Raw genomic sequence first — 27426 nt, forward strand, 5'->3', positions numbered from 1 at the left:
CATTAATTTATAACATTTAAGCAATTAATTTAGAACGTTTAAACTATTAATTTATAACATTTAAACTATTAATTTATAACATTTAAGCCATTAATTCATAACATTTAAGCTATTAATTTACAACATCTAAGCCACTAATTTACAATAGTTGAACTGTTATTTTATACATATAAGCCATTAATTTATAACATTTAAACTATTAATTTATAACATTTAAGCAATTAATTTATAAAATTTAAGCTATAAATTTACAACATCTAAGCCATTAATTTACAACATTTAAAATGTTATTTTATACATTTAAGCTATTAATTTATAACACTTAAGCCATTAATTTATAACACTTAAACTGTTATTTTGTTCATTTAAACTGTTATTTTATACATTTAAGCTATTAATTTATAACATTTAAGCTATTAATTTACAACATCTAAGCCATTAATTTACAACAATTAAACAGTTATTTTATACATTTAAGCCATTAATTTATAACATTTAAACTATTAATGTATAACATTTAAGCCATTAATTGGTAACTCTACATCCATTGATTTAAATCAATACCATCAATTCGTAGTGAGTGAATTAATGATTTATTTTGTTTTATTTTATTAACGGAATCCATCAAGTCTTTGAAGTGCTATTTTTTTTCTATATAGCATTATCTTTTAATTTTAAATACAGTATTTAATCTCTCATTTCATTATTTCGTATAAAACCTGCGGTAACACAGAGTTCAATTTTAAGATATAATTTTCCATTCCTGCTCAAAACCAAGGCGACAACACCATATTCATGGAATCAAGGAAGCAAGTGCAATTTAAAAGAAGGCAACGACATCTTATAATTTGTCCATACGCGCTACAATTGGTACCTCGCATAGTTTCGTTTCTTCGATGATAAGTACAAAATTCAAGTACGATTATGCGGATCCACGTACTACAGCTATTCCAATTAATAAATTTCAATACACGCCACTTCTTTATTATAAAATAATTTTACATCTCTGCTTCCAATGCTTAGAAACTCTTTATGTAAATGGGACCCGAAAGTAGTTACCTCCTCGTGGTGGGTCCCGGTAATTGGTATCGTTTTCCAAATAATAATACACCAAGTACTATTTTGAATATTAGTATTATTATTTGAAAACGATATCAAGCTAAAAACTACATGAGTATAGTCTGGTCTTGATCATCCAATATAGTTTTGGTGATCTAGACTGGACTAATAACCCCCCGCGGGGGCACCGTGGGACATCGTGGGACATCGTGGGACATCGTGGGACATCGTGGGACACCGTGGGATGCGAGCGTTTTAGCCTTAATTAATCATAAGATAGATACCTATGTTATGTGCATTGTAAGCTCATTCTGTACAAAGATACTTATCTATCTTGGAACGAAAAATAAAGATCTCGTCTCTCTTGATCCCCTCGCTTACCACACTGGAAAAATTGTTCCCTCGATATATCGGTTCGCGGTCGCTCAGTTCTTTCAAAACCGTAGCGTGACGTACTCGTTCGCGCGTATTCCGGGTACGTGCGGGTCAACGTGCACTGGACAAATCTTTGGATTCGTAAGTCGCCCCAAGCACACCTCTGTGGTTAGTAACTGCTCGAAAACTGCCCGTCGTTTGCCTCGAATCACGGGAGTTGTCATCGCACTGGTGATACCTGCGACCGCAATACTGTCCGATTGGTACTTCGGTACTCGGACAGAAACCTGCATTTCACGTCCTCCGTAATCCTGTTTAAGTGAAAAACTCGCGGGCGGGGGGACCCCACTGTTCAGTTGGGGTAATGCCTTCGTAATCCTGTTCAGCGGTCCATCCTCGTGAGTGGACCCCACTGTGCAGTTGAGGCCTCTTGCCTTCGTAATCCTGTTCAGCGGTCCCTCCCCGGGTACTCACTTGTTTCAGTTGGAGTGTGTTAAATTGCAGGCCTGTTTGTTGGGTCACTAGTATCATCGGTCTTTGCCATCGACCGTGATAAGATCCAGACTACTTGACAGGAATCGAGAGAAGGTCAATGCTTGGGCTTTCCGCCGAGCCTTAGAGTTATCTGGTGCACGGGAGTACGTCGCGTAGGTTGGTTAGTTCCCTTCTTCATTTCTTGTTAATGAAGATCGATTTTTATATATTGCTCTAAATTTAATACTTTTTTTCGTCAGTTTCTTTTAGAAATTAAATACCTAATAGTAGATATCTAATTTCATTTATTATTACGTTTCTATAAAACTGTAGCTGTAGATATATATGTGTGTATATATATATGCTTATATTTACTTATATATATATATATATATATATATATATATATATTCTATATATATATATATATATATATATATAGAAGGATCTAATATATTTTCATAATACATAATGAAACGTACAAATATTTCGTACAAATTTTATATTACATACTTCGTTGAAATAAATTATTTTCAAACCTTAGTCACACTTCATTGAAAGACCGAAGCTCTCTTTAAGAGTTCTTTGACTATTTCATTATTTGTTGAGGTGCATAAATATGGAGGAGTTAATTCGCGATAAGCCAAACAAATTCGCTTAGAAGTTATATCTTCTCTTAAAACACAATGTTCCCATTTATACCTACAAAAAATATAGAAGAGAATCTAGTAATTATGTAAATAATGCAATAAAATTCACATTCATTATATTCTATTTTATCTATGTTATAAAATACTTTCTCAAGTTGTACCTGACAATTAAAATAATTGTATAACTAAATTTGCCAAACAATTACAGAAATATAATACGATATAGATGTTTAAGTACTAATTCGCTATGTCTGTAAGAAAAATTTCTTGCCTTGCACTATCATAAAGAATCATAAGCGATCCCTCTGGCATTGGGAGCCTTACAACGATATCTTTATTACTTTCATTTTTATCATTTGTATCAAATTCGAAGCCTTCGAGTATAGTGGAATACTCTGCAACGCTTTCTAAATTATATTTTGTATCTGGACCATGGTAAGGACTCATTGTTAAAACTGAGTTACCCATGACATTCACAGTAACTATTCTTTCACCCCAAATCCAGCAGTCATCGATATGTGGATCTATTGAAGCTCCTCGTAGCGAATCATACTCTAAAGTACATTGTTCTACCGTTTGGAAATTATTAAGCATGGGTACTTGGCAAAATTTTTGTTGCACAAATTGAGTAGACTTTGGAAAACCATCAAAAAAACCCAACTGAAGCTTTCTTTTCTTGAAGTTGCATTTTGGACCAAAATTCTGGAGTTTTTAAATTATGTCTTAAATCTTCCTATCTTATCTATTAATAAACTTTATCGATATCTCAAAATTTTATAATAATAAATGTAGTTATATATTATACTGTTTGAAATACCTGTTTCCTTCTTCCACTCTGAGAAACTTCCCAAGGTATTTTTTCAAGCGCGTTCTTCAATGAATTAATTTCCCAAGGATTTAGAAAATCTAGCTTTGTATAAAAGTGAATATAAAACAATAGGTTAATATTAATTTCTTACGAATATTATCTCAAATATAAATAATAATAATAAAATTATTATTCTAACAATACTTTTTATCAAGTTCTCTTCACTAAAAAATCTTACTTCTTTTTTTATAATTGATGGTTGATAATCTCTTGTTATATTCTTAAATGTAAATTAGTTTGAAAGGGAAAATTAACGAATAATATTACCATGAATTAGAAATTAAATAATGGAAGGATGTATCGGATACAGGTAAGTAAATACCTTTATATATACACCAGGAAATTCTATGGCTGTTCCTCGATGATACGGATGATTTTTGTAAAGATCAGCATCCCAACCAGGCCACGATTTGTCACAGTTTGGACAATATACATAACTGGAACATTTCTAAAATATTATAATCCTAAATATTATAAATATATATATAATATTTCGAACTATATTCATATGTACATATGTATACATATTTTAGACACATAGTACGTGAAAGTCAGGGAACTAAAGGACAATGTCGATGCGATAGCATAAGAAGGGTAATACGTTGGTTGGGTCTTCTATACGTGTTAACTTTATTCGAAATTACTAGAATAATTTACTATCGACTATAAATCTCCTCGTTTATAATAATGCCTTTATAATAAACTTTTCAACTGATAATCTTTTTACAATCTTCTTTTGACAGAACATTAGCACATTGCCAAGTGTATACCAACAGGTATACAAGGAACACACGACTTTCGTGCGATGTCATTTGTGTTTCAACCATCGTACAATGAACATCGAAGAATTGAACTTTTTCGAATTAAATTATCAATTTACAACATTTGTGTTATTAATTTGTAAGATTCAAGCTATTAATTTACAACATTTAAACTATTCTTTTCTAACAATTTACTATTAATTTATTAACTAATTCAATGGATTAATTTATTAACATTTAAACTATTAATTTGAAACATATAAACTATTGTAGTATCGTGGTCAGATTGTCTAAGAAATATCGGGTGAACTATAAACAATTTTGCGAGAGAGCCTAAGTGCCGACAGGCCGAAAGGGTCGGGAAACTTCAATGGGCCAAGCGGCCCATCAATGTGTCGTCGGTCCTTCAGTCTAGTGATTACGCGGAAAAAGGCGACGTGATCAGGATCGCGGACGGTTACGGAACACGTACGTGGTGGGGGTATGAGAAGAACAAAGGGATGCTTAAGGAAAAAAGGCAAGTTAATCGGCAGTCGTGAATTGACAGTCGAATTGTGAGGAGGTAGTTAGTTGCGAGTCGAGAGTTGAGCTGAGAGAGTTGAGTCGAGACAGAGTTGCCGAGTTGTCATGAGTTGTAAACTATTAGTTGTGAGTTATTAATTATCAATCTAATTGTCTTGGTTATATCGTATTACTACATTAAGTTCACGTTAAATAACCATCGTTTCCTGTTTAATCCACTGTAAGTAGATCCATCTATCGATAAATTTATCATATAGAATAGAAATCATTGGAAATCCTAATTTCTAATATTTCTGAATAAATAATCCTATACTATTAATTTACAATATTTAAAATATTAATTTATAACATTTAAACTATTAATTTGTAACATTTGGAACATTAATTTATAACATTTAAACTATTAACCCTTTGCGGACGGGGCCGCGTATCTTGTCAGGTTCAAAATAATGTTCGTCACCACTATTATTACTATCGAACATGTTCTTTCTGGAACTTTTAGGCATCGTGTATAAGGTATTGTAAAAAATATATAAAAAGCTTTGTGATTCATCTGGTAATGCCATTGAAAGATTGAAATTTGTTCTGACTCGACTATCATCCTGCATCGCAAGTTTACGTTAAACGGAAGATAAGTTTTTTGAAGATCTAAAATCTTCATAACATAATACTGTTTAGTTTATTATACCCATGCCCAAATACGCATAAGATTATCGCTCAGAAAAATAGAAGTACGCCAGCCATTTCTAAATAACTGTCCGGAACTGTGAACAGATTCAGGCAGCTATATGTCGACACGCGTCCGCAACGGTAAAAAGACTTGGGCAGCTATTTGCCGACACTCGTCCGCAAAAGGTAAATTTAATACATTTGGAACAATAATTTATAACTTTTAAACTACCCTTTGTACTCGACCGCCTTTTCGGTTGGTCGTAGCAGCAGCTCGAGACAATTTTGCGCGTATGTGACGAGTGTATTGTAGGTAATATAATATGATTTTATATAAAAATTAATTTAAAAAGACATTATATTTTAATAATTCATATATATTTACATCTTTGAAAGTATAATTTTTTAATATTTTTTTGTATCTTTTTATTACGATAATTTATAAAACGTCTGCCATGATGCATCCTTGGCTTGTCGGGACAAGTATCGAAATAATAAGTTGTTTCGCGTCTTTCTCCTGCTTTGTTTCGGTAAGAACACACATAACAATACTTTTTTGTTCTTGTTAAAATTACATGGAGCTTTCCATTTAACCGAATTTCATCACAATTAGCAGTCGATGTCGAAGCTCGATCTCGTGGTTGTCCAATATCTCCTCTTAACTGGTCTACTAAAGTTTTTGTAAATCGCAGGTGGTTAAATGGCTTTTCGTTCTTTTGTCTTTTTTTTATAGAACATGTGAATTAATTAAACAAATTTCCAAATCCATTTTTTTAGACATTTTTACAACATTTAAGCCATTAATTTTCCTTTAAGCTGTTTATTTACAACATTCGAACATTTAATTTATAACGTTTGACCTATTGATTTGAAGCATTTAAAATAATAATTTACACCATTTAATGCATTGAATTACAACGTTTGAGTTGTTAATTCAGGGCCTTTGAATCATTAATTTATAACATTTACGCTATTTATTTGTAACATTTATACCATTTATTTACGACATGTAAAAGGTACATTTGTGATATCTGCAAACCGTTTCTGCTTGTTCGACCGTTGGCATTTTGCCACGTGTATACCAACAGGTATGCAAGGAACACATTTACCCTCGTGCGACGTCAGTTGTGTTCAACCAGTGTACAATGCAGATCGAAGAATTAAACTTTTACGAATTAACATATTAATTTATAACATTGCGGCTATTAATTTGTATCATTCAAAGTATTAATTTACAGTGTCTACCTATTCTTTTCTTACAATTTACCATTAATTTATAACCATTTAAACTATAAATTTATAACGTTTGACCTATTGATTTGAAGCATTTAAAATAATAATTTACACCATTTAATACATTGAATTACAACGTTTGAGTTGTTAATTCAGGGCCTTTGAATCATTAATTTATAACATTTACGCTATTTATTTGTAACATTTATACCATTTATTTACGACATGTAAAAGGTACACTTGTGATATCTGCAAACCGTTTCTGCTTGTTCGACCGTTGGCATTTTGCCACGTGTATACCAACAGGTATGCAAGGAACACATTTACCCTCGTGCGACGTCAGTTGTGTTCAACCAGTGTACAATGCAGATCGAAGAATTAAACTTTTACGAATTAACATATTAATTTATAACATTGCGGCTATTAATTTGTATCATTCAAAGTATTAATTTACAGTGTCTACCAATTCTTTTCTTACAATTTACCATTAATTTATAACCATTTAAACTATAAATTTATAACGTTTGACCTATTGATTTGAAGCATTTAAAATAATAATTTACACCATTTAATACATTGAATTACAACGTTTGAGTTGTTAATTCATTGCCTTTGAATCATTAATTTATAACATTTACGCTATTTATTTGTAACATTTATACCATTTATTTACGACATGTAAAAGGTACACTTGTGATATCTGCAAACCGTTTCTGTTTGTTCGACCGTTGGCAGTTTGCCACGTGTATACCAACAGGTATGCAAGGAACACATTTACCCTCGTGCGACGTCAGTTGTGTTTCAACCAGTGTACAATGCAGATCGAAGAATTAAACTTTTACGAATTAACATATTAATTTATAACATTGCGGCTATTAATTTGTATCATTCAAAGTATTAATTTACAGTGTCTACCTATTCTTTTCTTACAATTTACCATTAATTTATAACCATTTAAACTATAAATTTATAACGTTTGACCTATTGATTTGAAGCATTTAAAATAATAATTTACACCATTTAATACATTGAATTACAACGTTTGAGTTGTTAATTCAGGGCCTTTGAATCATTAATTTATAACATTTACGCTATTTATTTGTAACATTTATACCATTTATTTACGACATGTAAAAGGTACACTTGTGATATCTGCAAACCGTTTCTGCTTGTTCGACCGTTGGCATTTTGCCACGTGTATACCAACAGGTATGCAAGGAACACATTTACCCTCGTGCGACGTCAGTTGTGTTCAACCAGTGTACAATGCAGATCGAAGAATTAAACTTTTACGAATTAACATATTAATTTATAACATTGCGGCTATTAATTTGTATCATTCAAAGTATTAATTTACAGTGTCTACCTATTCTTTTCTTACAATTTACCATTAATTTATAACCATTTAAACTATAAATTTATAACGTTTGACCTATTGATTTGAAGCATTTAAAATAATAATTTACACCATTTAATACATTGAATTACAACGTTTGAGTTGTTAATTCATTGCCTTTGAATCATTAATTTATAACATTTACGCTATTTATTTGTAACATTTATACCATTTATTTACGACATGTAAAAGGTACACTTGTGATATCTGCAAACCGTTTCTGTTTGTTCGACCGTTGGCAGTTTGCCACGTGTATACCAACAGGTATGCAAGGAACACATTTACCCTCGTGCGACGTCAGTTGTGTTTCAACCAGTGTACAATGCAGATCGAAGAATTAAACTTTTACGAATTAACATATTAATTTATAACATTGCGGCTATTAATTTGTATCATTCAAAGTATTAATTTACAGTGTCTACCTATTCTTTTCTTACAATTTACCATTAATTTATAACCATTTAAACTATAAATTTATAACGTTTGACCTATTGATTTGAAGCATTTAAAATAATAATTTACACCATTTAATACATTGAATTACAACGTTTGAGTTGTTAATTCAGGGCCTTTGAATCATTAATTTATAACATTTACGCTATTTATTTGTAACATTTATACCATTTATTTACGACATGTAAAAGGTACACTTGTGATATCTGCAAACCGTTTCTGCTTGTTCGACCGTTGGCATTTTGCCACGTGTATACCAACAGGTATGCAAGGAACACATTTACCCTCGTGCGACGTCAGTTGTGTTCAACCAGTGTACAATGCAGATCGAAGAATTAAACTTTTACGAATTAACATATTAATTTATAACATTGCGGCTATTAATTTGTATCATTCAAAGTATTAATTTACAGTGTCTACCTATTCTTTTCTTACAATTTACCATTAATTTATAACCATTTAAACTATAAATTTATAACGTTTGACCTATTGATTTGAAGCATTTAAAATAATAATTTACACCATTTAATACATTGAATTACAACGTTTGAGTTGTTAATTCATTGCCTTTGAATCATTAATTTATAACATTTACGCTATTTATTTGTAACATTTATACCATTTATTTACGACATGTAAAAGGTACACTTGTGATATCTGCAAACCGTTTCTGTTTGTTCGACCGTTGGCAGTTTGCCACGTGTATACCAACATGTATGCAAGGAACACATTTACCCTCGTGCGACGTCAGTTGTGTCTCAACCAGTGTACAATGCAGATCGAAGAATTAAACTTTTACGAATTAACATATTAATTTATAACATTGCGGCTATTAATTTGTATCATTCAAAGTATTAATTTACAGTGTCTACCTATTCTTTTCTTACAATTTACCATTAATTTATAACCATTTAAACTATAAATTTATAACGTTTGACCTATTGATTTGAAGCATTTAAAATAATAATTTACACCATTTAATACATTGAATTACAACGTTTGAGTTGTTAATTCATTGCCTTTGAATCATTAATTTATAACATTTACGCTATTTATTTGTAACATTTATACCATTTATTTACGACATGTAAAAGGTACACTTGTGATATCTGCAAACCGTTTCTGTTTGTTCGACCGTTGGCAGTTTGCCACGTGTATACCAACATGTATGCAAGGAACACATTTACCCTCGTGCGACGTCAGTTGTGTCTCAACCAGTGTACAATGCAGATCGAAGAATTAAACTTTTACGAATTAACATATTAATTTATAACATTGTGGCTATTAATTTGTATCAATCAAAGTATTAATTTACAGTGTCTACCTATTCTTTTCTTACAATTTACCATTAATTAATAACCATTTAAACTATTAATTTATAACGTTTGACCTATTGATTTGAAGCATTTAAAATAATAATTTACACCATTTAATACATTGAATTACAACGTTTGAGTTGTTAAATCAGGGCCTTTGAATCATTAATTTATAACATTTACGCTACTTATTTGTAACATTTATACCATTTATTTACGACATTTAAAAGGTACATTTGTGATATCTGCAAACCGTTTGTGTTTGATCGACCGTTGGCATTTTGCCACGTGTATGCTAACAGGTATGCAAGGAACACATTTACCCTCGTGCGACGTCAGTTGTGTTTCAACCAGTGTACAATGCAGATCGAAGAATTAAACTTTTACGAATTAACTTATTAATTTATAACATTGCGGCTATTAATTTGTATCATTCAAAGTATTAATTTACAGTGTCTACCTATTCGCTTGGCCTCAGGGTCGTCGAGGCCGTCCTACCAAACTGGGACGATTGGTTGGACGGCGGCGGGCCCGCCCTGACCTATAGGGCGACGCAGGTACTTACCGGGCATGGATGCTTCGGTGAGTGTCTGCACAGGATAGGACGGGAGGCGACAGCGCGTTGCCAGCATTGCAACGCGGGCGTGGACTCGGCGCAACACACGCTGGAGCACTGTCCGGCGTGGGCGTTGCCTCGCAGCGCCGTCGATTCTGAGATAGGGGGAGACCTCTCTCCGCCGGCGGTGTTTGGTGCGCTGCTGGCGAACGAGAGGAGTTGGAAGGAGGTCGCCACATTCTGCGAGCAGGTGACGCTGCGGAAGGAGGTGGCGGATAGCGACAGAGAGAACGGAATTCCCATCCCGAAAGGATAGGCGGACGGCGGCGGGGAGGGGTGGGGGGCGTGGGCACGCCACTTCCAGGCGAGTTCGGACCGCTTCGCCGTCAGGTGGGTCTTACGCGTCGGCCGCTTCGGCGCCACGGTGCCGCTGAATCGCCTGGTCGGGGAACCAGGAGGTCTTGCATGGCGGCCCGTCGGGGATGGCGCGATGCGCGGTGGCAGCATTGCAACGGGGGCGTGGACTCGGCGCAACACACGCTGGAGCACTGTCCTTCGTGGGCGTTGCCTCGCAGCGCTCTCGATTCTGAGATAGGGGGAGACATCTCTCCGCCGGCGGTGTTTGGTACGCTGCTGGCGAACGAGAGGAGTTGGAAGGAGGTCGCCACATTCTGCGAGCAGGTGACGCTGCGGAAGGAGTCGGCGGATAGCGAGAGAGAGAACGGAATTCCCATCCCGAAAGGGTAGGCGGACGGCGGCGGGGTGTGGGGGGGGGCACGCCACTTCCAGGCGAGCTCGGACCACTTCGCCGTCAGGTGTGTCTTAGGCGTCGGCCGCTTCGGCGCCACGGTGCCGCTAAATCGCCTGGTCGGGGAACCAGGAGGTCTTGCACGGCGGCCCGTCGGAGGTGGCGCGATGCGCGGTGGCAGCATTGCAACGGGGGCGTGGACTCGGCGCAACACACGCTGGAGCACTGTACTTCGTGGGCGTTGCCTCGCAGCGCTCTCGATTCTGAGATAGGGGGAGACATCTCTCCGCCGGCGGTGTTTGGTACGCTGCTGGCGAACGAGAGGAGTTGGAAGGAGGTCGCCACATTCTGCGAGCTGGTGACGCTGCGGAAGGAGTTGGCGGATAGCGAGAGAGAGAACGGAATTCCCATCCCGAAAGGGTAGGCGGACGGCGGCGGGGTGTGGGGGGGGCACGCCACTTCCAGGCGAGCTCGGACCACTTCGCCGTCAGGTGTGTCTTAGGCGTCGGGCGCTTCGGCGCCACGGTGCCGCTAAATCGCCTGGTCGGGGAACCAGGAGGTCTTGCACGGCGGCCCGTCGGAGGTGGCGCGATGCGCGGTGGCCGCGCATCGCGCCTTTAGTTATAATTGCATAACTCGAGGTGGACTCGGCGCGGAGGGGACTCGTGATGGCATGCTAATGAGCGTTTCTAGGGTCCTCACCGTAATGCGCCAGGGACGGCCACCGTGGAGGTTTTAGCCGGTACGAATCCGGCACTACCCAGCGCTCTCTCCCCGGAGGGCGCGGGGCGCCTATGAAGGTTTCCTCCACGAAAAAAAAAAAAAAAAAAAAAAAGTTTTTTGAAGATCTAAAATCTTCATAACATAATACTGTTTAGTTTATTATACCCATGTCCAAATACGCATAAGATTATCGCTCAGAAAAATAGAAGTACGCCAGCCATTTCTAAATAACTGTCCGGAACTGTGAACAGATTCAGGCAGCTATATGTCGACACGCGTCCGCAACGGTAAAAAGACTTGGGCAGCTATTTGCCGACACTCGTCCGCAAAAGGTAAATTTAATACATTTGGAACAATAATTTATAACTTTTAAACTACCCTTTGTACTCGACCGCCTTTTCGGTTGGTCGTAGCAGCAGCTCGAGACAATTTTGCGCGTATGTGACGAGTGTATTGTAGGTAATATAATATGATTTTATATAAAAATTAATTTAAAAAGACATTATATTTTAATAATTCATATATATTTACATCTTTGAAAGTATAATTTTTTAATATTTTTTTGTATCTTTTTATTACGATAATTTATAAAACGTCTGCCATGATGCATCCTTGGCTTGTCGGGACAAGTATCGAAATAATAAGTTGTTTCGCGTCTTTCTCCTGCTTTGTTTCGGTAAGAACACACATAACAATACTTTTTTGTTCTTGTTAAAATTACATGGAGCTTTCCATTTAACCGAATTTCATCACAATTAGCAGTCGATGTCGAAGCTCGATCTCGTGGTTGTCCAATATCTCCTCTTAACTGGTCTACTAAAGTTTTTGTAAATCGCAGGTGGTTAAATGGCTTTTCGTTCTTTTGTCTTTTTCTTATAGAACATGTGAATTAATTAAACAAATTTCCAAATCCATTTTTTTAGACATTTTTACAACATTTAAGCCATTAATTTTCCTTTAAGCTGTTTATTTACAACATTCGAACATTTAATTTATAACGTTTGACCTATTGATTTGAAGCATTTAAAATAATAATTTACACCATTTAATGCATTGAATTACAACGTTTGAGTTGTTAATTCAGGGCCTTTGAATCATTAATTTATAACATTTACGCTACTTATTTGTAACATTTATACCATTTATTTACGACATTTAAAAGGTACATTTGTGATATCTGCAAACCGTTTCTGTTTGATCGACCGTTGGCATTTTGCCACGTGTATACCAACAGGTATGCAAGGAACACATTTACCCTCGTGCGACGTCAGTTGTGTTTCAACCAGTATACAATGCAGATCGAAGAATTAAACTTTTACGAATTAACTTATTAATTTATAACATTGCGGCTATTAATTTGTATCATTCAAAGTATTAATTTACAGTGTCTACCTATTCTTTTCTTACAATTTACCATTAATTTATAACCATTTAAATTATTAATTTATAACGTTTGACCTATTGATTTGAAGCATTTAAAATAATAATTTACACCATTTAATACATTGAATTACAACGTTTGAGTTGTTAATTCAGGGCCTTTGAATCATTAATTTATAACATTTACGCTATTTATTTGTAACATTTATACCATTTATTTACGACATGTAAAAGGTACACTTGTGATATCTGCAAACCGTTTCTGTTTGATCGACCGTTGGCATTTTGCCACGTGTATACCAACAGGTATGCAAGGAACACATTTACCCTCGTGCGACGTCAGTTGTGTTTCAACCAGTATACAATGCAGATCGAAGAATTAGACTTTTACGAATTAACTTATTAATTTATAACATTGCGGCTATTAATTTGTATCATTCAAAGTATTAATTTACAGTGTCTACCTATTCTTTTCTTACAATTTACCATTAATTTATAACCATTTAAATTATTAATTTATAACGTTTGACCTATTGATTTGAAGCATTTAAAATAATAATTTACACCATTTAATACATTGAATTACAACGTTTGAGTTGTTAATTCAGGGCCTTTGAATCATTAATTTATAACATTTACGCTATTTATTTGTAACATTTATACCATTTATTTACGACATGTAAAAGGTACACTTGTGATATCTGCAAACCGTTTCTGTTTGATCGACCGTTGGCATTTTGCCACGTGTATACCAACAGGTATGCAAGGAACACATTTACCCTCGTGCGACGTCAGTTGTGTTTCAACCAGTATACAATGCAGATCGAAGAATTAAACTTTTACGAATTAACTTATTAATTTATAACATTGCGGCTATTAATTTGTATCATTCAAAGTATTAATTTACAGTGTCTACCTATTCTTTTCTTACAATTTACCATTAATTTATAACCATTTAAATTATTAATTTATAACGTTTGACCTATTGATTTGAAGCATTTAAAATAATAATTTACACCATTTAATACATTGAATTACAACGTTTGAGTTGTTAATTCAGGGCCTTTGAATCATTAATTTATAACATTTACGCTATTTATTTGTAACATTTATACCATTTATTTACGACATGTAAAAGGTACACTTGTGATATCTGCAAACCGTTTCTGTTTGTTCGACCGTTGGCAGTTTGCCACGTGTATACCAACAGGTATGCAAGGAACACATTTACCCTCGTGCGACGTCAGTTGTGTTTCAACCAGTGTACAATGCAGATCGAAGAATTAAACTTTTACGAATTAACATATTAATTTATAACATTGCGGCTATTAATTTGTATCATTCAAAGTATTAATTGACAGTGTCTACCTATTCTTTTCTTACAATTTACCATTAATTTATAACCATTTAAACTATTAATTTATAACGTTTGACCTATTGATTTGAAGCATTTAAAATAATAATTTACACCATTTAATACATTGAATTACAACGTTTGATTGTTAATTCAGGGCCTTTGAATCATTAATTTATAACATTTACGCTATTTATTTGTAACATTTATACCATTTATTTACGACATTTAAAAGGTACATTTGTGATATCTGCAAACCGTTTCTGTTTGATCGACCGTTGGCATTTTGCCACGTGTATACCAACAGGTATGCAAGGAACACATTTACCCTCGTGCGACGTCAGTTGTGTTTCAACCAGTATACAATGCAGATCGAAGAATTAGACTTTTACGAATTAACTTATTAATTTATAACATTGCGGCTATTAATTTGTATCATTCAAAGTATTAATTTACAGTGTCTACCTATTCTTTTCTTACAATTTACCATTAATTTATAACCATTTAAATTATTAATTTATAACGTTTGACCTATTGATTTGAAGCATTTAAAATAATAATTTACACCATTTAATACATTGAATTACAACGTTTGAGTTGTTAATTCAGGGCCTTTGAATCATTAATTTATAACATTTACGCTATTTATTTGTAACATTTATACCATTTATTTACGACATGTAAAAGGTACACTTGTGATATCTGCAAACCGTTTCTGTTTGTTCGACCGTTGGCAGTTTGCCACGTGTATACCAACAGGTATGCAAGGAACACATTTACCCTCGTGCGACGTCAGTTGTGTTTCAACCAGTGTACAATGCAGATCGAAGAATTAAACTTTTACGAATTAACATATTAATTTATAACATTGCGGCTATTAATTTGTATCATTCAAAGTATTAATTGACAGTGTCTACCTATTCTTTTCTTACAATTTACCATTAATTTATAACCATTTAAACTATTAATTTATAACGTTTGACCTATTGATTTGAAGCATTTAAAATAATAATTTACACCATTTAATACATTGAATTACAACGTTTGATTGTTAATTCAGGGCCTTTGAATCATTAATTTATAACATTTACGCTATTTATTTGTAACATTTATACCATTTATTTACGACATTTAAAAGGTACATTTGTGATATCTGCAAACCGTTTCTGTTTGATCGACCGTTGGCATTTTGCCACGTGTATACCAACAGGTATGCAAGGAACACATTTACCCTCGTGCGACGTCAGTTGTGTTTCAACCAGTATACAATGCAGATCGAAGAATTAGACTTTTACGAATTAACTTATTAATTTATAACATTGCGGCTATTAATTTGTATCATTCAAAGTATTAATTTACAGTGTCTACCTATTCTTTTCTTACAATTTACCATTAATTTATAACCATTTAAACTATTAATTTATAACGTTTGACCTATTGATTTGAAGCATTTAAAATAATAATTTACACCATTTAATACATTGAATTACAACGTTTGAGTTGTTAATTCAGGGCCTTTGAATCATTAATTTATAACATTTACGCTATTTATTTGTAACATTTATACCATTTATTTAGGACATTTAAAAGGTACAATTGTGATATCTGCAAACCGTTTCTGTTTGATCGACCGTTGGCATTTTGCCACGTGTATACCAACAGGTATGCAAGGAACACATTTACCCTCGTGCGACGTCAGTTGTGTTTCAACCAGTGTACAATGCAGATCGAAGAATTAAACTTTTACGAATTAACATATTAATTTATAACATTGCGGCTATTAATTTGTATCTTTCAAAGTATTAATTTACAGTGTCTACCTATTCTTTTCTTACAATTTACCATTAATTTATAACCATTTAAACTATTAATTTATAACGTTTGACCTATTGATTTGAAGCATTTAAAATAATAATTTACACCATTTAATACATTGAATTACAACGTTTGAGTTGTTAATTCAGGGCCTTTGAATCATTAATTTATAACATTTACGCTATTTATTTGTAACATTTATACCATTTATTTAGGACATTTAAAAGGTACAATTGTGATATCTGCAAACCGTTTCTGTTTGATCGACCGTTGGCATTTTGCCACGTGTATACCAACAGGTATGCAAGGAACACATTTACCCTCGTGCGACGTCAGTTGTGTTTCAACCAGTGTACAATGCAGATCGAAGAATTAAACTTTTACGAATTAACTTATTAATTTATAACATTGCGGCTATTAATTTGTATCTTTCAAAGTATTAATTTACAGTGTCTACCTATTCTTTTCTTACAATTTACCATTAATTTATAACCATTTAAACTATAAATTTATAACGTTTGACCTATTGATTTGAAGCATTTAAAATAATAATTTACACCATTTAATACATTGAATTACAACGTTTGAGTTGTTAATTCAGGGCCTTTGAATCATTAATTTATAACATTTACGCTATTTATTTGTAACATTTATACCATTTATTTAGGACATTTAAAAGGTACAATTGTGATATCTGCAAACCGTTTCTGTTTGATCGACCGTTGGCATTTTGCCACGTGTATACCAACAGGTATGCAAGGAACACATTTACCCTCGTGCGACGTCAGTTGTGTTTCAACCAGTGTACAATGCAGATCGAAGAATTAAACTTTTACGAATTAACTTATTAATTTATAACATTGCGGCTATTAATTTGTATCTTTCAAAGTATTAATTTACAGTGTCTACCTATTCTTTTCTTACAATTTACCATTAATTTATAACCATTTAAACTATTAATTTATAACGTTTGACCTATTGATTTGAAGCATTTAAAATAATAATTTACTCCATTTAATACATTGAATTACAACGTTTGAGTTGTTAATTCAGGGCCTTTGAATCATTAATTTATAACATTTACGCTATTTATTTGTAACATTTATACCATTTATTTACGACATGTAAAAGGTACATTTGTGATATCTGCAAACCGTTTCTGTTTGTTCGACCGTTGGCATTTTGCCACGTGTATACCAACAGGTATGCAAGGAACACATTTACCCTCGTGCGACGTCAGTTGTGTCTCTACCAGTGTACAATGCAGATCGAAGAATTAAACTTTTACGAATTAACATATTAATTTATAACATTGTGGCTATTAATTTGTATCATTCAAAGTATTAATTTACAGTGTCTACCTATTCTTTTCTTACCATTTACCATTAATTTATAACCATTTAAACTATTAATTTATAACGTTTGACCTATTGATTTGAAGCATTTAAAATAATAATTTACACCATTTAATACATTGAATTACAACGTTTGAGTTGTTAATTCAGGGCCTTTGAATCATTAATTTATAACATTTACGCTATTTATTTGTAACATTTATACCATTTATTTACGACATTTAAAAGGTACATTTGTGATATCTGCAAACCGTTTCTGTTTGATCGACCGTTGGCATTTTGCCACGTGTATACCAACAGGTATGCAAGGAACACATTTACCCTCGTGCGACGTCAGTTGTGTTTCAACCAGTGTACAATGCAGATCGAAGAATTAAACTTTTACGAATTAACTTATTAATTTATAACATTGCGGCTATTAATTTGTATCAATCAAAGTATTAATTTACAGTGTCTACCTATTCTTTTCTTACAATTTACCATTAATTAATAACCATTTAAACTATTAATTTATAACGTTTGACCTATTGATTTGAAGCATTTAAAATAATAATTTACACCATTTAATACATTGAATTACAACGTTTGAGTTGTTAATTCAGGGCCTTTGAATCATTAATTTATAACATTTACGCTATATATTTCTAACATTTATACCATTTATTTACGACATTTAAAAGGTACATTTGTGATATCTGCAAACCGTTTCTGTTTGATCGACCGTGGGCATATTGCCACGTGTATACCAACAGGTATGCAAGGAACACATTTACCCTCGTGCGACGTCAGTTGTGTTTCAACCAGTGTACAATGCAGGTCGAAGAATTAAACTTTTACGAATTAACTTATTAATTTATAACATTGCGGCTATTAATTTGTATCATTCAAAGTATTAATTTACAGTGTCTACCTATTCTTTTCTTACAATTTACCATTAATTTATAACCATTTAAACTATTAATTTATAACGTTTGACCTATTGATTTGAAGCATTTAAAATAATAATTTACACCATTTAATACATTGAATTACAACGTTTGAGTTGTTAATTCAGGGCCTTTGAATCATTAATTTATAACATTTACGCTATTTATTTGTAACATTTATACCATTTATTTACGACATTTAAAAGGTACATTTGTGATATCTGCAAACCGTTTCTGTTTGATCGACCGTTGGCATTTTGCCACGTGTATACCAACAGGTATGCAAGGAACACATTTACCCTCGTGCGACGTCAGTTGTGTTTCAACCAGTGTACAATGCAGATCGAAGAATTAAACTTTTACGAATTAACTTATTAATTTATATCATTGCGGCTATTAATTTGTATCATTCAAAGTATTAATTTACAGTGTCTACCTATTCTTTTCTTACAATTTACCATTAATTTATAACCATTTAAACTATTAATTTATAACGTTTGACCTATTGATTTGAAGCATTTAAAATAATAATTTACACCATTTAATACATTGAATTACAACGTTTGAGTTGTTAATTCAGGGCCTTTGAATCATTAATTTATAACATTTACGCTACTTATTTGTAACATTTATACCATTTATTTACGACATTTAAAAGGTACATTTGTGATATCTGCAAACCGTTTCTGTTTGATCGACCGTTGGCATTTTGCCACGTGTATACCAACAGGTATGCAAGGAACACATTTACCCTCGTGCGACGTCAGTTGTGTTTCAACCAGTGTACAATGCAGATCGAAGAATTAAACTTTTACGAATTAACTTATTAATTTATATCATTGCGGCTATTAATTTGTATCATTCAAAGTATTAATTTACAGTGTCTACCTATTCTTTTCTTACAATTTACCATTAATTTATAACCATTTAAACTATTAATTTATAACGTTTGACCTATTGATTTGAAGCATTTAAAATAATAATTTACACCATTTAATACATTGAATTACAACGTTTGAGTTGTTAATTCAGGGCCTTTGAATCATTAATTTATAACATTTACGCTACTTATTTGTTACATTTATACCATTTATTTACGACATTTAAAAGGTACATTTGTGATATTTGCAAACCGTTTCTGTTTGATCGACCGTTGGCATTTTGCCACGTGTATACCAACAGGTATGCAAGGAACACATTTACCCTCGTGCGACGTCAGTTGTGTTTCAACCAGTGTACAATGCAGATCGAAGAATTAAACTTTTACGAATTAACTTATTAATTTATATCATTGCGGCTATTAATTTGTATCATTCAAAGTATTAATTTACAGTGTCTACCTATTCTTTTCTTACAATTTACCATTAATTTATAACCATTTAAACTATTAATTTATAACGTTTGACCTATTGATTTGAAGCATTTAAAATAATAATTTACACCATTTAATACATTGAATTACAACGTTTGAGTTGTTAATTCAGGGCCTTTGAATCATTAATTTATAACATTTACGCTACTTATTTGTTACATTTATACCATTTATTTACGACATTTAAAAGGTACATTTGTGATATTTGCAAACCGTTTCTGTTTGATCGACCGTTGGCATTTTGCCACGTGTATACCAACAGGTATGCAAGGAACACATTTACCCTCGTGCGACGTCAGTTGTGTTTCAACCAGTGTACAATGCAGATCGAAGAATTAAACTTTTACGAATTAACTTATTAATTTATAACATTGCGGCTATTAATTTGTATCATTCAAAGTATTAATTTACAGTGTCTACCTATTCTTTTCTTACAATTTACCATTAATTTATAACCATTTAAACTATTAATTTATAACGTTTGACCTATTGATTTGAAGCATTTAAAATAATAATTTACTCCATTTAATACATTGAATTACAACGTTTGAGTTGTTAATTCAGGGCCTTTGAATCATTAATTTATAACATTTACGCTATTTATTTGTAACATTTATACCATTTATTTACGACATGTAAAAGGTACATTTGTGATATCTGCAAACCGTTTCTGTTTGTTCGACCGTTGGCATTTTGCCACGTGTATACCAACAGGTATGCAAGGAACACATTTACCCTCGTGCGACGTCAGTTGTGTCTCAACCAGTGTACAATGCAGATCGAAGAATTAAACTTTTACGAATTAACATATTAATTTATAACATTGTGGCTATTAATTTGTATCATTCAAAGTATTAATTTACAGTGTCTACCTATTCTTTTCTTACCATTTACCATTAATTTATAACCATTTAAACTATTAATTTATAACGTTTGACCTATTGATTTGAAGCATTTAAAATAATAATTTACACCATTTAATACATTGAATTACAACGTTTGAGTTGTTAATTCAGGGCCTTTGAATCATTAATTTATAACATTTACGCTATTTATTTGTAACATTTATACCATTTATTTAGGACATTTAAAAGGTACATTTGTGATATCTGCAAACCGTTTCTGTTTGATCGACCGTTGGCATTTTGCCACGTGTATACCAACAGGTATGCAAGGAACACATTTACCCTCGTGCGACGTCAGTTGTGTTTCAACCAGTGTACAATGCAGATCGAAGAATTAAACTTTTACGAATTAACTTATTAATTTATAACATTGCGGCTATTAATTTGTATCTTTCAAAGTATTAATTTACAGTGTCTACCTATTCTTTTCTTACAATTTACCATTAATTTATAACCATTTAAACTATTAATTTATAACGTTTGACCTATTGATTTGAAGCATTTAAAATAATAATTTACTCCATTTAATACATTGAATTACAACGTTTGAGTTGTTAATTCAGGGCCTTTGTATCATTAATTTATAACATTTACGCTATTTATTTGTAACATTTATACCATTTATTTACGACATGTAAAAGGTACATTTGTGATATCTGCAAACCGTTTCTGTTTGTTCGACCGTTGGCATTTTGCCACGTGTATACCAACAGGTATGCAAGGAACACATTTACCCTCGTGCGACGTCAGTTGTGTCTCAACCAGTGTACAATGCAGATCGAAGAATTAAACTTTTACGAATTAACATATTAATTTATAACATTGTGGCTATTAATTTGTATCATTCAAAGTATTAATTTACAGTGTCTACCTATTCTTTTCTTACAATTTACCATTAATTTATAACCATTTAAACTATTAATTTATAACGTTTGACCTATTGATTTGAAGCATTTAAAATAATAATTTACACCATTTAATACATTGAATTACAACGTTTGAGTTGTTAATTCAGGGCCTTTGTATCATTAATTTATAACATTTACGCTATTTATTTGTAACATTTATACCATTTATTTACGACATGTAAAAGGTACATTTGTGATATCTGCAAACCGTTTCTGTTTGATCGACCGTTGGCATTTTGCCACGTGTATACCAACAGGTATGCAAGGAACACATTTACCCTCGTGCGACGTCAGTTGTGTTTCAACCAGTGTACAATGCAGATCGAAGAATTAAACTTTTACGAATTAACTTATTAATTTATAACATTGCGGCTATTAATTTGTATCTTTCAAAGTATTAATTTACAGTGTCTACCTATTCTTTTCTTACAATTTACCATTAATTTATAACCATTTAAACTATTAATTTATAACGTTTGACCTATTGATTTGAAGCATTTAAAATAATAATTTACTCCATTTAATACATTGAATTACAACGTTTGAGTTGTTAATTCAGGGCCTTTGAATCATTAATTTATAACATTTACGCTATTTATTTGTAACATTTATACCATTTATTTACGACATGTAAAAGGTACATTTGTGATATCTGCAAACCGTTTCTGTTTGTTCGACCGTTGGCATTTTGCCACGTGTATACCAACAGGTATGCAAGGAACACATTTACCCTCGTGCGACCTCAGTTGTGTCTCAACCAGTGTACAATGCAGATCGAAGAATTAAACTTTTACGAATTAACATATTAATTTATAACATTGTGGCTATTAATTTGTATCATTCAAAGTATTAATTTACAGTGTCTACCTATTCTTTTCTTACAATTTACCATTAATTTATAACCATTTAAGCTATAAATTCATAACGTTTGACCTATTGATTTGAAGCATTTAAAATAATAATTTACACCATTTAATGCATTGAATTACAACGTTTGAGTTGTTAATTCAGGGCCTTTGAATCATTAATTTATAACATTTACGCTATTTATTTGTAACATTTATACCATTTATTTACGACATGTAAAAGGTACATTTGTGATATCTGCAAACCGTTTCTGTTTGATCGACCGTTGGCATTTTGCCACGTGTATACCAACAGGTATGCAAGGAACACATTTACCCTCGTGCGACGTCAGTTGTGTTTCAACCAGTGTACAATGCAGATCGAAGAATTAAACTTTTACGAATTAACTTATTAATTTATAACATTGCGGCTATTAATTTGTATCTTTCAAAGTATTAATTTACAGTGTCTACCTATTCTTTTCTTACAATTTACCATTAATTTATAACCATTTAAACTATTAATTTATAACGTTTGACCTATTGATTTGAAGCATTTAAAATAATAATTTACACCATTTAATACATTGAATTACAACGTTTGAGTTGTTAATTCAGGGCCTTTGAATCATTAATTTATAACATTTGCGCTATATATTTCTAACATTTATACCATTTATTTACGACATTTAAAAGGTACATTTGTGATATCTGCAAACCGTTTCTGTTTGATCGACCGTTGGCATATTGCCACGTGTATACCAACAGGTATGCAAGGAACACATTTACCCTCGTGCGACGTCAGTTGTGTTTCAACCAGTGTACAATGCATGTCGAAGAATTAAACTTTTACGAATTAACTTATTAATTTATAACATTGCGGCTATTAATTTGTATCATTCAAAGTATTAATTTACAGTGTCTACCTATTCTTTTCTTACAATTTACCATTAATTTATAACCATTTAAGCTATAAATTTATAACGTTTGACCTATTGATTTGAAGCATTTAAAATAATAATTTACACCATTTAATGCATTGAATTACAACGTTTGAGTTGTTAATTCAGGGCCTTTGAATCATTAATTTATAACATTTATGCTATTTATTTGTAACATTTATACCATTTATTTACGACATGTAAAAGGTACATTTGTGATATCTGCAAACCGTTTCTGTTTGTTCGACCGTTGGCATTTTGCCACGTGTATACCAACAGGTATGCAAGGAACACATTTACCCTCGTGCGACGTCAGTTGTGTTTCAACCAGTGTACAATGCAGATCGAAGAATTAAACTTTTACGAATTAACTTATTAATTTATAACATTGCGGCTATTAATTTGTATCATTCAAAGTATTAATTTGCAGTGTCTACCTATTCTTTTCTTACAATTTACCATTAATTTATAACCATTTAAACTATTAATTTATAACGTTTGACCTATTGATTTGAAGCATTTAAAATAATAATTTACTCCATTTAATACATTGAATTACAACGTTTGAGTTGTTAATTCAGGGCCTTTGAATCATTAATTTATAACATTTACGCTATTTATTTGTAACATTTATACCATTTATTTACGACATGTAAAAGGTACATTTGTGATATCTGCAAACCGTTTCTGTTTGATCGACCGTTGGCATTTTGCCACGTGTATACCAACAGGTATGCAAGGAACACATTTACCCTCGTGCGACGTCAGTTGTGTTTCAACCAGTGTACAATGCAGATCGAAGAATTAAACTTTTACGAATTAACTTATTAATTTATAACATTGCGGCTATTAATTTGTATCTTTCAAAGTATTAATTTACAGTGTCTACCTATTCTTTTCTTACAATTTACCATTAATTTATAACCATTTAAACTATTAATTTATAACGTTTGACCTATTGATTTGAAGCATTTAAAATAATAATTTACACCATTTAATACATTGAATTACAACGTTTGAGTTGTTAATTCAGGGCCTTTGAATCATTAATTTATAACATTTACGCTATTTATTTGTAACATTTATACCATTTATTTAGGACATTTAAAAGGTACATTTGTGATATCTGCAAACCGTTTCTGTTTGATCGACCGTTGGCATTTTGCCACGTGTATACCAACAGGTATGCAAGGAACACATTTACCCTCGTGCGACGTCAGTTGTGTCTCAACCAGTGTACAATGCAGATCGAAGAATTAAACTTTTACGAATTAACATATTAATTTATAACATTGCGGCTATTAATTTGTATCATTCAAAGTATTAATTTACAGTGTCTACCTATTCTTTTCTTACAATTTACCATTAATTTATAACCATTTAAACTATTAATTTATAACGTTTGACCTATTGATTTGAAGCATTTAAAATAATAATTTACACCATTTAATACATTGAATTACAACGTTTGAGTTGTTAATTCAGGGCCTTTGAATCATTAATTTATAACATTTACGCTACTTATTTGTTACATTAATACCATTTATTTACGACATTTAAAAGGTACATTTGTGATATTTGCAAACCGTTTCTGTTTGATCGACCGTTGGCATTTTGCCACGTGTATACCAACAGGTATGCAAGGAACACATTTACCCTCGTGCGACGTCAGTTGTGTTTCAACCAGTGTACAATGCAGATCGAAGAATTAAACTTTTACGAATTAACTTATTAATTTATAACATTGCGGCTATTAATTTGTATCATTCAAAGTATTAATTTACAGTGTCTACCTATTCTTTTCTTACAATTTACCATTAATTTATAACCATTTAAGCTATAAATTTATAACGTTTGACCTATTGATTTGAAGCATTTAAAATAATAATTTACACCATTTAATGCATTGAATTACAACGTTTGAGTTGTTAATTCAGGGCCTTTGAATCATTAATTTATAACATTTATGCTATTTATTTGTAACATTTACACCATTTATTTACGACATGTAAAAGGTACATTTGTGATATCTGCAAACCGTTTCTGTTTGTTCGACCGTTGGCATTTTGCCACGTGTATACCAACAGGTATGCAAGGAACACATTTACCCTCGTGCGACGTCAGTTGTGTCTCAACCAGTGTACAATGCAGATCGAAGAATTAAACTTTTACGAATTAACATATTAATTTATAACATTGCGGCTATTAATTTGTATCAATCAAAGTATTAATTTACAGTGTCTACCTATTCTTTTCTTACAATTTACCATTAATTAATAACCATTTAAACTATTAATTTATAACGTTTGACCTATTGATTTGAAGCATTTAAAATAATAATTTACACCATTTAATACATTGAATTACAACGTTTGAGTTGTTAATTCAGGTCCTTTGAATCATTAATTTATAACATTTACGCTATTTATTTGTAACATTTATACCATTTATTTACGACATTTAAAAGGTACATTTGTGATATCTGCAAACCGTTTCTGTTTGATCGACCGTTGGCATTTTGCCACGTGTATACCAACAGGTATGCAAGGAACACATTTACCCTCGTGCGACGTCAGTTGTGTTTCAACCAGTGTACAATGCAGATCGAAGAATTAAACTTTTACGAATTAACTTATTAATTTATATCATTGCGGCTATTAATTTGTATCATTCAAAGTATTAATTTACAGTGTCTACCTATTCTTTTCTTACAATTTACCATTAATTTATAACCATTTAAACTATTAATTTATAACGTTTGACCTATTGATTTGAAGCATTTAAAATAATAATTTACACCATTTAATACATTGAATTACAACGTTTGAGTTGTTAATTCAGGTCCTTTGAATCATTAATTTATAACATTTACGCTATTTATTTGTAACATTAATAACATTTATTTACGACATTTAAAAGGTATATTTGTGATATCTACAAACCTTTTCTGTTTGTTCGACCGTTGGCATTTTGCCACGTGCATACCAAGAGGTATGCAAGGAACACATTTACCCTCGTGCGACGTCAGTTGTGTCTCAACCAGTGTACAATGCAGATCGAAGAATTAAACTTTTACGAATTAACATATTAATTTATAACATTGCGGCTATTAATTTGTATCAATCAAAGTATTAATTTACAGTGTCTACCTATTCTTTTCTTACAATTTACCATTAATTTATAACCATTTAAACTATTAATTTATAACGTTTGACCTATTGATTTGAAGCATTTAAAATAATAATTTACACCATTTAATACATTGAATTACAACGTTTGAGTTGTTAATTCAGGTCCTTTGAATCATTAATTTATAACATTTACGCTATTTATTTGTAACATTTATAACATTTATTTACGACATTTAAAAGGTATATTTGTGATATCTACAAACCTTTTCTGTTTGTTCGACCGTTGGCATTTTGCCACGTGCATACCAAGAGGTATGCAAGGAACACATTTACCCTCGTGCGACGTCAGTTGTGTCTCAACCAGTGTACAATGCAGATCGAAGAATTAAACTTTTACGAATTAACATATTAATTTATAACATTGCGGCTATTAATTTGTATCAATCAAAGTATTAATTTACAGTGTCTACCTATTCTTTTCTTACAATTTACCATTAATTGATAACCATTTAAACTATTAATTTATAACGTTTGACCTATTGATTTGAAGCATTTAAAATAATAATTTACACCATTTAATACATTGAATTACAACGTTTGAGTTGTTAATTCAGGGCCTTTGAATCATTAATTTATAACATTTACGCTATTTATTTGTAACATTTATACCATTTATTTAGGACATTTAAAA

At 32.3% G+C, this 27426-nt stretch overlaps 1 protein-coding gene across 1 annotated transcript in view; it reads right to left on the reverse strand.

The window, feature by feature from the left end:
• Positions 1 to 2435: 2435 nt before the first annotated feature.
• The window catches only part of LOC138184410 (alpha-ketoglutarate-dependent dioxygenase alkB homolog 4-like), a 51638-nt gene continuing 26647 nt past the window's right edge, over positions 2436 to 27426 (reverse strand). The window contains exons 2-5 of the mRNA XM_069122289.1: positions 3749 to 3874; positions 3376 to 3468; positions 2830 to 3260; positions 2436 to 2610 (exon numbers count right to left, since the gene is read on the reverse strand). Of these exons, the coding sequence (XP_068978390.1) occupies positions 2460 to 2610; positions 2830 to 3260; positions 3376 to 3468; positions 3749 to 3874 (801 nt within the window). The 3' untranslated portion in view covers positions 2436 to 2459. The remainder of the gene's footprint in view (positions 2611 to 2829; positions 3261 to 3375; positions 3469 to 3748; positions 3875 to 27426) is intronic.

Source organism: Bombus flavifrons, chromosome 10 (genome assembly GCF_040668555.2).
Source record: "Bombus flavifrons isolate JBK064 chromosome 10, iyBomFlav1_principal, whole genome shotgun sequence".
Lineage (NCBI taxonomy): Eukaryota > Metazoa > Arthropoda > Insecta > Hymenoptera > Apidae > Bombus > Bombus flavifrons.